The 12,791-nt window shown below is 42.9% G+C and overlaps 1 protein-coding gene across 3 annotated transcripts in view; it reads right to left on the bottom strand.

Annotated features, from left to right (window-relative positions):
• The window catches only part of XK (X-linked Kx blood group antigen, Kell and VPS13A binding protein), an 86,428-nt gene that overhangs the window by 64,896 nt on the left and 8,741 nt on the right, over positions 1-12,791 (bottom strand). For all 3 annotated transcript variants that reach the window (XM_088833727.1, XM_088833726.1, XM_055393911.2), the window contains exon 2: positions 12,331-12,593. In XM_088833727.1, coding sequence (XP_088689853.1) covers positions 12,331-12,593 — 263 coding nt within the window. The remainder of the gene's footprint in view (positions 1-12,330; positions 12,594-12,791) is intronic.

The following is a 12,791-nucleotide window of genomic DNA, read 5'->3' as shown; positions in this document are numbered from 1 at the left end:
GTGATTCATGGGGTCGCAAAGAGTCGGACACGACTGAGCGACTGAACTGAACTGAACTGAATTGAGACTCTGAAGGACCCCGCCAGGCTCTGGAAGCAATTCTTCCTGAATTGGGACATGAATTAGAGAGATGGTCACATTCGTAAAGAAGAGGTGGAGCTCAGGATTGGGCACTGCCCTTTCCACATGTTCGGGGCAATGCACCTCCTGTGGTGGTCGTGGGCCTGTTGCTTGCTGGCTCCAAGATCCAGGCTGTCAGGTCACAGATACATGAGAAAATGCATTGTCCAACAGAGGTTCAACTGTCGCGCGCCCCCCCCCACAATGCAATAAAACCAGTCTTGCTTCCAATTACACACTTCTTTCAATATTCCTGCTCAACATTCCTTTGTTTTCCTTTGAATTCATTTTAACATCTATAAATTCCCTCATGAGTAATAAAATCTTTTAATGTGTCCACATCTATATGAGTGACAAGATTTCATCGTTCTTGAAAAATATCTTTTAACCGCTTTGGAGCTCACAGTGAGATGCCCAACAGATTCACCTGTCAGAGCCAGGTAAACATTGTTCACGGAGAAGTACGCCTGATGTGCGGTGAAAGCCCAGGTGTGCCTTTTCTTAGCTCTCCTGGGTGAAGCCAAAACGCCAACAAAACTGTGGACTCTGTGTTCTTCTAATTTAAAATTGCCTCTCTACTAATGTTTTATTTTGGTTTATTTATGGCTGTTGTTATTCCCTATCATTGGCAGAAATGGATGGGGATTTGGTATGAGCGTCTGGCCATCCGGAGCTCTCTCTAAATGGGTTCATGGTTTATAGATATTCAGGTCTATATGATTCAGGTCCCTGCCTGCAAAAGAGAATCTGGTTTGTTAGCCTTTTCGTTAGTCCATTTTTTATCTCAAATCAATTCAAAATTTCATGCCCTTTGGGAAGAAAACAGCTATTTGAAATCGGACTAGGGAGACTTTCTGCTTGTGTTTACACTTAACCCGTGACTGAAATTATAGAACTGAAGCTATGTCTCTGTGGCTATATGTACCTGTGTCTATAATTCAGAAATTCCTTCATCTCTTATTGTGTGAGGATGTAATGTTTTCCTACCTTTGGATACATGTCAATGTTCATCGCAGCACTGTTTACAATAGCCAAGACATGGAAGCAACCTAGATGTCCATTGACAGAGGAATGGATAAAGAAGATGTGGCATATATATACAATGGAATATTGCTAAGCCATTAAAAAGAATGAAATAATGACATTTGCAGCAACATGGACAGACCTACAGAGCGTCATACTGTAAGTCAGACAGAGAAGGAGAAATATCGTATGACTTCCCTTACATGTGGAATCTAAAAACAAATGATACAAATGAATTTACTTATGAAACAGAAAGACTCACAGACTTAGAAAATGAACTTATGGTTGCCGGTGGTGGGGTGGGGAAGTGATATGGAGTTTGGGAAGGTCATGTACACACTGCCATCTTCACATGGATAACCAACAAGGACCTATGGTATAGCACATGTTTGGTACCAGCCTGGATGGGAGGGAGGTTTGGGGGAAAATGGATAAATGTATATGTATGGCTGAGTCCCTTCACTGTTCACCTAAAACTACCATAATATTATTAATTGGCTATCAGTTCAGTTCAGTTCAGTCGCTCAGTCATGTCCGACTGTTTGTGACCCCATGAATCACAGCACGCCGGCCTCCCTGTCCATCACCAACTCCCGGAGTTCACTCAAACTCATGTCCATCGAGTCGGTGATGCCATCCAGCCATCTCATTCTCTGTCATCCCCGTCTCCTCCCACCCCCAATCCCTCCTAGCATCAGACTCTTTTCCAGTGAGTCAACTCGTTGCATGAGGTGGCCATATATCCCAATACAAAATAAAAAGTTTAAAATTTGAAAAAAAATACAGAACCTCTATTCTGATTGGCATATCTAAATAAATAATTGTTTATATAGACTGAATATAACTAAAATTTCCTAAAATATAAAAATGAACTACTAATACTTTAAAAGTGCTAGATTTTAAAATATTTTAAAAGTTCAAGTTGACATAATTCACATAAATCTTGACTATGATGACTAGTATAATATTTTGGGTTTAATGACAACTAGAAGGCAATGGCACCCCACTCCAGCACTCTTGCCTGGAGAATCCCATGGACGGAGGAGCCTGGTGGGCTGCAGTCCATGGGGTTGCAAAGAGTCAGACATGACTGAAGCGACTTAGCAGCAACAGCAGTAGCAGGTCTTCTCTGATTCATCAGTGTGAATTATAATACAAGCATACATTTTTAAGCCTCTTGGGTATATTTTTCCTAAATATGTACAGGTTTATGATCAAAAGAACTATAATTACTCCTACTGAAGGTCTAAGATTATAGGAAAAAATCAATTTATATTTAAGCAAATAGAGTGAGTTCTGATAAACCTGTTCTGATAAACCTATATTTTCCACAGTAATGAGATTTTGGAGTATGTTCTGTTGAAGAACATTTCTAAAATCTTTAGGTAACTGAAGGCTCTGCAGAGATATTATGAGATAATTAATAGAAATTCAACGGATGCCTAGAAAATGTCTAAGAAAGAATACTAAAACATTGATTACGAAGCATGATTTGAGTTGATATACTTTTGCTTCTTATATATATGCTACAGAGGCTGTATCTTTGGATTTGTAAATGAGTATGTTCATTTCTGCCAGGATGTGAAAATATAGAAAGGAATTGCATGGCTGAATAAAGCTGGCTTGAATGTATTCAAAAGCTCTGCTAAAATGACAGAAATTTACAACGATCCATCCCCTGGTTTTCTCCATGAAATACCTGTTACTGCTTAAAAATTATAATTTATGTAAATGAGACTCTATAAGAATGAGTCTGAGTCTGAAGATAATGAGACATTTTAAAAATTAAGGGCAGAAAAAGTGTTTTTGGGCTGAAGTAAAATGACTTGTTCCAGAATGGGAAAGAGGAAGAATGGTGAAGGAAAAAAACCTGAATGAATACAGAAAGCAGTAAGTTTGTAGAAGAATTTGAAAAGTAACACAAATCTGTGTTAAACTTTGCCAAATCTGGCTCAGTTTATGGGTTTACTTGTAAGTTTGTCAAAAAGAGATCATGGGTCCTTTAGAATCAAATACTACATTGAAGCAAATCTAGAATTTATTTGCTCTCTGTGAAAATGAGACAGTTTTCTTGGAGTAATGGTCTGCTCCTAATAAGAGACTGTAAAAGGTTACTCTGCACCTGTTATTAGTTTCCTATCGCTCCTGTAACAAATTATCACAAACTTGGTGGCCTAAAACAACACACCTTTATTCTCTTACAGCTTTGGGGGCCAGAAGTCTCAAATTAGTTTCTCTGGGTTAAAATCAAGGTACCAATAGGGCCATGGTCCTTCCAGAGCCCTAGAGAAGAATCCATTTCCTTTACTTTCTAGCTTTCATTCCTTGCCTAGTGGCCCCATCCTCCATCTTCAAAGCAAGCATATAGCATCTTGCTCCAGTCCTCACATTATCATCTCACTCTGTAATCAAATCTCTTCCTGACTCTCGCTTATAAAGACATTTGTCAAATGTGAGCTGTGTATCAGTCATGAATTATAGGACCTCCTATCAGTTCATAAGGAATTAGAACAAGAAGAACAGATAATACTGGCTGTACACTGAAGAGAGTATGAGAAGCCCTGTACTACAATACATCATTAAAGGAGAAAATTGATCCTTATGAACACTGTGAACTTAGAATTAATTTGTGGTGTGAGTAACAAGTTCAAGTCTCTTTAGTGTCCAGACTATAGTGGCCACTATGAGTAAAGTGGGTGAGACATGAAATCCAAAAGAGAGAAGTGGCAAACCAGAGGCCAACCTTAATGGTATAGTATCTTGTATCTGCAGCTGACTGCAACCACAGGGACACCCAGACATTTTGATTTCACAAAAGAAGTCAGAAATCCAGATACTTAGGTTAACAGTTTGTGATTCTAAGTGTCAGCACTTATGAATTTTCTTTTAAGATGTCTGCGGAGGACTAACAAACACCATGCAGGTTAGGTTTGTGAGCTGTCACTTTGCAATTTATGCTTTAGGAAAGAATGTATTCAGTTCAGTTCAGTTCAGTCGCTCAGTCGTCTCCGACTCTCTGAGACCCCATGAATCGCAGCACGCCAGGCCTCCCTGTCCATCACCAACTCCCGGAATTCACTCAAACTCATGTCCACAGAGTCGGTGATGCCATCCAGCCATCTCATTCTCTGTCGTCCCCTTCTCCTCCCGCCCCCAACCTTTCCCAGCATCAGAGTCTTTTCCAGTGAGTCAACTCATTGCATGAGGTGGCCAAAGTATTGCAGTTGCAGCTTTAGCATCAGTCCTTCCAATGAACACCCAGGATTGATCTCCTTTAGAATGGACTGGTTGGATCTCCTTGCAGTCCAAGGAACTCTCAAGAGTCTTCTCCAACACCACAATTCAAAAGCATCAATTCTTCATATTAGGGGTTACTAAATGGTCCCTCATTTAGAGATTCTATTTTGGGGACCTAGAGACCTGTTCTAAAGAGTTACAGCTACATGACTGAAGGACCTGTCAGATTCAGGGACCAGGGGAGCCTGGGCCCTCAAAACACTTCTTCTCCGAGGCTGTCTTCAGAGGGAGGCCAGCCTTATTCCCAGGCCTTGTGTTCATGCAAACAGCAATCTGATATTACTCTCCAAGGTCTTTCCAGGCTGGACTCTTGGGCTCAAGTCATCTCCCATGTGACGTTTTCATCTGTGCTGACCTATGTCTGGTGTTTGACCCTGGCCTGCTCTGACACCGCTTTTGGTCACAGACCTGGTTTGGCAGGCACGCCCTCCCCAGTCCCTGTTCCCACTCACGCTGGTTTCAGTGTTCCCACTCCCAACAGGGCACTGGTCGTCACTGGTCTCTGCAGGGCTCAAGTTAGAACAAATCCTCCCACCAGTCCCCTTCCGTCTTTTCAAAATGCACAAAAAGCCTAACCTTGGGTGACTCATGCTTTCCCAAGGGCAGTGGTTCTCAGCCTCCGCCTGCCTTCCTCCCCTGGTGGAGGACCCCTGGTCCCAGGGAGGAGAGGGTGTGGCAGGGTGCCGCAGTTAGACAGAGGACAAGCTGCCCGGGGCCCCTGCATCTCCTGTGAACCCACAGGCACAGCTGGAGCACGATTCTTAAAGAAACAGTGGTACAGCTCTGCCTGATTCTCCCCTGTGCACTTGACTCTGCACATGGCCTGACCACATGAGGTCAGAAAAACTCAGCCTCCAAACCTAGTCATCAAACAGAGAGTCTAAAGAGCCCAGGAAGCCTGGCTCCCTGCAGGTGTCACAGGGGCCACCAGTGCTGACACGGCATGGTCCGTAAGGTGACCCTGAGTTCACAGACCTGCTAACCTGACACAATTTATCCACCTACTATGACTTCTCTGGTCCTCAATGGATCCTCTGGTCTGACTTCCGGTGAGGTATCCTGGAGACAACATTCAGTGCTAAAACATGCCACAGCCATAAGCCAAAATCAACCACTTTCAGCAACCACAGAGCTATTTAACCAATCTGGCAGGATGTGAGTACCATGATCGATTCCCTGGCACCACCCACCCTGGAGGCACTCCCTGTTGTCTGAAATTCACTGGAAGATGAGGTACCATGCCCTGGACATAAAGATGCTCCACTTCAGGGATAGGGTGGCATGGCTGTTGTCCTCATGTGACCAGCTGAAGGACACTCTCCACCTGCCATCGCTGGGGAGAAGCCTGCTAGCCACTCAAATAAGCAGGATGGTAAGAGGGGGGCTTGCCTGAGTCCAGAAGGGCTTCATGGCTCTTGTAATGATCCACAAATTTGTGTGGTGAACATCTTGACAGTGAGGCATCTGGTTGAAGGAGCACCAGGTGTCAAGAAAGGTTTCTTGGATTAAACAAGCACCTGCTCCACCGAGCTGTAGACACACCCGACACGGTTACTCTCAGACACTCCTGAGAAGCCGGCAAAGGCTAAGCCAGTGCCAAGCTTCCATCAGAGGAGGAAGGAGGGAGATAGAGGGTGTCACTAGACAGAGCGGAGCAGAGAGGGAACCAAGGTGAGGACTGTGTGGTTCCCGGATGTAGCCCTGGCTGCCTCCTCTGCACAGCACTCTGCCCCCGCAAGGTGCAGCAGGCCAGGCCGGGGTTCTCACCGCCAGAGGCCCAAGCATCCAGCAATCACATGAGAACCAGGCCTGGCCGCTCCCTGAGCGACCTGTCTAAGCAGCTGGGGAGGGAGACACAGGCAGCCATCTGTTAAGGGTGTGGCCTGTGCCAGGCTCTGTGTTAAGTCACAGTTTACAGGTACACGGTGACTTCATCTCTGGGAAAACACCAAGATGGAGGAACTCTGATTATCCCCATTTTACAGGTGAGGAAGCTGCTCCTCACAGGAGACAAGTGGATGTCCAAGATCACACAGCCAGAAAGTGGTGAACTGGGATGGCGAACCCAGGTCTACTGACCCCACTGTTGAAGCCGGCTGGGCAGCCTCTGACCAGTCCTGTATGACAGGCCAGGAGCAGCAGAGGGGGGCCCTTCGGCATCTGATGAACAGGAGAAAATGTCAGACACTGAATCAACTACCAGGAGAGTAATTAATTTCCTTCTTCACTTGATGTGACAACTTTTTTTTCAACCTAACACAGCATGTAGAGTGTTTATAAGAACTGTGTATACATCCGAGTCTATCACTTGGGAAAGAATTTATATACTTGTACATCTTAAAATACGTATTCAGCCACTGATAACTTTGTTCCTCTCTCAAATAAATGGTGTTAGGTATTTCATGTGAGAATGAGATTTACAATGAGACACATTCATAAATAAGTTCAGTAATCTTTAGTAATCATATGAACTACTTGAATTGCATGTTTTAGACCAGATGATAAGTTTATATTATATTAACATTTAATTTACCAGTTTCCACAAGAGCAGACAGAAGGGCATATTCCACAGAGAGTATCACAGCACTAACTAATAAGCCCTGTCGCCAAGTCCATTTTTGGAATGAGGCAGGGTACAAATCAACAATATATGTCAGGAACTTGGGAACTATGTCTGACATATGCCTTTGTCCCACCTTCCCATTCAATCAATCATCATCTTGTTCAACTTCTACATCAGTGATATTGCTCCAATAACCCATTTCTACTATTACAGCCTAAGCCATTATTGTTCTCAACTTGACAACTGTAGCAGCCCACTTCTGGGCCTCCTTGTTTCTCCCCTCACTCCCTTCCAATCCATTTTCCAGAGTAATCAGCTTCTAAAACAAAATCTGATCTTGACACTGTGACGTTTAAAACTCATCAGTGACCTCCTAGTGCCTCTGAGATAAAGTCTGAAATCCTGGGACATCCTTTCCTTCTTTTACTTCACTTGATTCATCTACCAGATTTTGGTTTACACTTAAGTTCCCCTGGGAAATTTTCCCTTATCTTCCAGACTTGGTTAGAGGTCCCCAACAGACTTTTACTTTGTAGGATTTACCTGAAATAAAATAAATATATGACTAATTATTTGTTTCCTATTTGCTTATCCTGTTACAGAAGGATACAGCCCTGTCCACCTTATTCACCACTTTATCCTTGGAGCCCAGCACAAGGTCAGGAACACAGAACATATTCAATACATATTCATTGACTTCAATGAGTGAATTCACATAAATCTAACCCTACGTCCTGCCTCCTCTGGTAGACTAGGAGTACAATTTTCATCCTTAAGAAGATGGAAGTAATCAAATCTACCTCCCAGGGATGCTGTGAACGTGAAACAAAATCATGCCACTCACAGTGCCTGGCACAAAGCAAGGATCTGAGAAGCAGTTGTCATTACTGCCAACATTACCACCTTGACTGGAAGAGAGAAGGGCACTTGGAGATCCAGGCAGGCCAAGTGGCATGCCGCAGAAGCCTTCACAGAAAGAACACAGTAACCTTGGTGTACTCACCTGGGCTTCAGACCAACCTATCCTCCAAGGTCCAGAGACTTAATCAAGTCCCCTGAGAGCTGACTAGTCTCACTCAAAGGCTGAGGGTCATAGACAGTGTCCATTATTCACTGACTATGGGGGAAGAAACTCTCCAAAAGTATATGATACTGTTTATATGAAGTATTCACAACAGACAAATTCATAGAGACAGAAAGTAGATTAGTGATTGCCAGGGTCTGAAGAGGGGAAATGAGGAGTGACTGCCACTAAATATGGGATTTCTTTTCAATGCATTGAAAATATTCTAAAGTTAGATAGTGATGATGATGATACAACATAGTGAATATCCTAAAATCCACTAAAGTGTACATTTAAAATGATGAACTTATTGTTGTATGAATTGTACTGCAATTAACAAAAATCTCTCCAGTGGACCATGTGGCTGGTTCCACCTCCCCTCCAAGCTCTGCGATGGACAAATTCATCAGCATTTGCTAAGTGAGCATAGGATAAGAGAGAAAAGAAAGCTATACAGAATTTGAATGTTGAAGGGATCAGGTTTGGATGGACTTCATGTCCTCTCCTGTCAAGAATGGATATTTTCATTGGTCTCAATATATGGTATGGCAGACAGTGTTCTTCTCCTATATTTTAAGAAAACATAACTTTGTTGTGGGTGGCAATGGGCCTAGCCCTAGGCAGGCTGTGACTTATCTAGTCCAGTGTTCCCAAACTTTGCTGAACATAAAAATTACCAGGAGCACTTGTTTAAAAAACAAAGAGAAAAAAGATCAAAAGACCTATCTGAGGCTACATCCCATACCTAGCAAATCACAATTTCTGAGAATGAAGCCTGGTTTTCTGTAGATTTTTTAACAAGCTCCCTGGCTCCCACCTCTGGTGACATCATCATCAGAGAAGTTGAAGGAATGCTGTTCAAAGCCACTGGTTGTAACTGTTCCTATGCTCAGCTTCTCTAGCATTTCTTGAACCAAGGTGATCATGTGACCAGTCCTGGTCAATGAGACCTAAATGAGATTTATTAGGGAGGTTTCTGGGAAAGTTTTTACTTACTAATAATCAGGAAAGGAGTACATCAAGGCTGTGTACTGTCACCCTGCTTATTCAACTTCTATGCAGAGTACATCATGAGAAACACTGGGCTGGATAAAGCACAAGCTGGAATCAAGACTGCCGGGAGAAATATCAATATCCTCAGAGATGCAGATGACACCACCCTTATGGCAGAAAGCAAAGAGGAACTAAAGAGCTTTTTGATGAAAGTGGAAGAGGACAGTGAAAAAGTTGGCTTAAAACTCAACATTCAGAAAACTAAGATCATGGCATCTGGTCCCATCACTTCATGGCAAATAGATGGGGAAGTGATGGAAACAGTGACAGACTTTACTTTTTTGGGCTCCAAAATCACTGCAGATGGTGACTGCAGCCATGAAATTAAAAGATGCTTGCTCCTTGAAAGAAAAGTTATGACCAACTTAGACAGCATACTAAAAAGCAGAGACATTACTTTGCCAACAAAGGTCTGTTTAGTCAAAGCTATGGTTTTTCCAGTAGTCGTGAATGGATGTGAGAGTTGGACTGTAAAGAAAGCTGAACACCAAAGAATTGATACTTTTGAACTGTGGTGCTGGAGAAGACTCTTGAGAGTCCCTTGGACTGCAAGGAGATCCAGCCAGTCCGTCCTAAAGGAAATCAGTCCTGGATATTCATTGGAAGGACTGATGCTGAAGCTGAAACTCCAATACTTTGGCCACCTGATGCAAAGAAATGACTCATTTGAAAAGACCCTGATGCTGGGAAAGATTGAAGGCAGGAGGAGAAGGGGACGACACAGGATGAGATGGCTGGATGGCATCATCAACTCTATGGACATGAGTGTGAGTAAATTCCAGGAGTTGGTGATGGACAGGGAGGCCTGGCATGCTGCAGTCCATGGGGTCGTAAAGAGTTGGACACAACTGAGCGACTGAACTAACTAAAGGAAGAAAACATTCCCCCTTCTGCTTCATGCTTTTCTTCCTACCTTGAATGAAGCCATGATGGATTCTATGCAGTAGCAACCCAAAAGAGGGGCCAATGGAAAAGTTGTTGTAGGGACATCAACTTTATCAGTGTGAGCAGCTGATATAATATCAGCAATGTCCTAACTCCAATTTCTTCTTAGATGAGCAAAATAATGGGTTGTCTAACTTTGTAGTCAAGTGTTTCTTGCAGCAAATGCATTCCTAATCATATGATAGATCCTGCCCATGTTGGCCTTCATGACACACCCCAGCCTGTGCTCTAATTGTAACTACCTTTCCCCTTCTGGCCGAGGGATTCCTTTCTTAGATATGCTAAGGCAGTGATTAGCGTTACTCAAAACCTATATAAATGGCACTTATCTGTATTTTTAAGAGGACCATGCCCACTTACTTTCTCTATACGTATTTGATTTATCATTTAATTCTCAGGGGACTTATATTATTCCAAGTTCTCAAGGGGCATGTTACAGATATTCTTTGTGACACTGACATTTTATGAGATAGGTTTCATTTTCCCAAATAGAACTTCATCTGAAAAACTGCAATGTGGGTTGGCAAACTTTACTTTCTGCTCTGTGGACCACTTATTTTCTGTTGCAACTATGCAACTACTCAACTCTGCTCAAAGGAAAAAAAAATAGGCAGACATAGATAACAGGTAAATCAAAGGGCATGGCTGCATTCCAATAAAATTTTATTTACAAAAACAAGCACCCCCTGATTACATCCATGGGCTGCTATTTGCCAACCTCTGAGCTAAAAGACAGCTTCATTTTCAGTAACTTGAGGAAAAAAATTGAACCGACATGTAAAAATCAAATTGGCTATCACCACATCTGGTCTCTTGCTGTGTTCCTGCCACATAGAAAAATAATGAACTGGGTAAAGGGTATATTGGCATGCAGAGGACTCAACTTGCTCTATGCCCATTCTAGTTATAAGTCCTTAGAAAACAGGATGCTGCTGCATTTATTGAGCATCTACTGACTACCAGGGGCTGTGGAAGGTGTTTTCACAAGTGTTAATCCGCCAAGGTCCAAGACCTCAACTTAAAGTTCTGATATATCTTAAGAATCATAGTCACTCTTACATAACCTGGATAAGGGAGACAGTTGTGATATACAAATAACCTGTGACTCAGCCATAAATTAAAGACATTTTACCATCCAGCCTAGTTTAGAGGCAGAAAGAAGACAGGGAAGTTAAATTAATAAGGGTGATTTATTTTAAAACATTCCAATTTCAGTATTATCTTAGATATGTATTTTTAAACTTAAGGCTTTTAACTCATTTTTGCTTATTTGTATAGTAAAACTTACCAGAATATCTGGTTTTCATTTACTTACAATATTAATATTTGCAAAGGATTATTTCCTCTTTTCATATGAAGGTTTTTCACTTGTGTCCAATGAATGTGCAGTGTTGCTTTAAAATCTGGCTTAATCAAAACATGCCCTCAATTTGATGATGTGAGACTAGTCCAAAGGTTAGAGAAGTGTGTTTATTTTAAAGATGAGATATCTACTATAACTTCAAGAAGACAGGAAGGAACTCCTGATGCCCTAATTCACCACAAAGAAGCTGTTACAACTGTCTCAGCTGCTTTACAACTATCGATAAGTGACAGAGGCACAATCTGAAGAGGCCCAGCCCCTGGCAGCCATCCTTTCAGCCTATGTATAGCAAGTTGTATTTTCCACAATGGTCACAGCTGTGAACCTCTAGACTGTGGCCATTCCCCAACAAAAGTCAGAGTTTCCTTTCTTCCCTTTGGCTTGAACCTTGACAGGATGCCTGGCTGTATCAACGAAGAAAATGGTAGCAGAAGTAATGTTTCATGACTTCAAAACCGGATCACAAAGGGGATACCCTTCCCCCTGGCCCTCTCTCCCTCTCAGGATACTCGCTCCTGAAAGCAGCCACCATGCTGTGAGGAGGCTTAAACTAGCCCACATTGAGAGACAAAGTGGGGAAGATCTGAGGCCCCAGCAATAGCCAGCACCGACCGTAGGAACTGTGAGTGGCTGAGCCCTCGGTGGATTCCAACTCCCCACCTTTGAGCCACCCCAGTTAGTGCACAGTGGAGCCAAGGTGAGTCCTTTTGAGAGCTGCCTAAACTGCAGATTCATAAGCAAAAGAAATGCTATTATTTTAACTTACTACGTTTTGAGCTTAGTAACTGGAACACAGACTTCGGATGGAAGGCACATAGAATGAATTTCACCTGAAACAAAACAGACCTTATGTTTTGCTCTCCACGCTTCCCAAATGCAAACAGAAATAAAAAATATACATACATCGTCCGATACTGACATCCTGCTGCAAGACACTTATATACAGCTGCAGGGTCAGCTGGGGGGCTGAGCCCAGGAAAGCCTGGATCACCGATGCCCGGCTGAATGCAGATCGGTGGGTGAATAGCTTGCCCTCTGCCTGGCCCACTTCCTTCTCAATTTCCTCTGAGTGGCCATTTTTTGGCATCTGCCGCTTCTTGGTGATGCTGACATAAGGTTCTTCAACGTGGTTTGACTGACAATAGATGCAGAAGACTTCAAAACACCTGGAAACAAACCAGCAAGTCATGATCATCAGAGGCAGACGGGATTCTATCTTTTCTCAGTTACCCCGCTTTCACTTAGCTTTCTCAAAGCCTTGACTTGGTTACTCTGGACTGCTACTCGCCCCCCCACCCCTGCCACTAAAATCATCCTCTCTAAGGACCAGTTGTGAACATGTAGTCTTCTTGAGGCCTTCCAGC

Source organism: Moschus berezovskii, chromosome X, assembly GCF_049115385.1.
Source record: "Moschus berezovskii isolate FMDL1 chromosome X, NW_MosBer_1.0, whole genome shotgun sequence".
Taxonomy (NCBI): Eukaryota; Metazoa; Chordata; class Mammalia; order Artiodactyla; family Moschidae; genus Moschus; species Moschus berezovskii.
The sequence above is the reverse complement of the archived record's forward strand: the minus strand, read 5'-3'. Positions and strand labels throughout refer to the sequence as shown.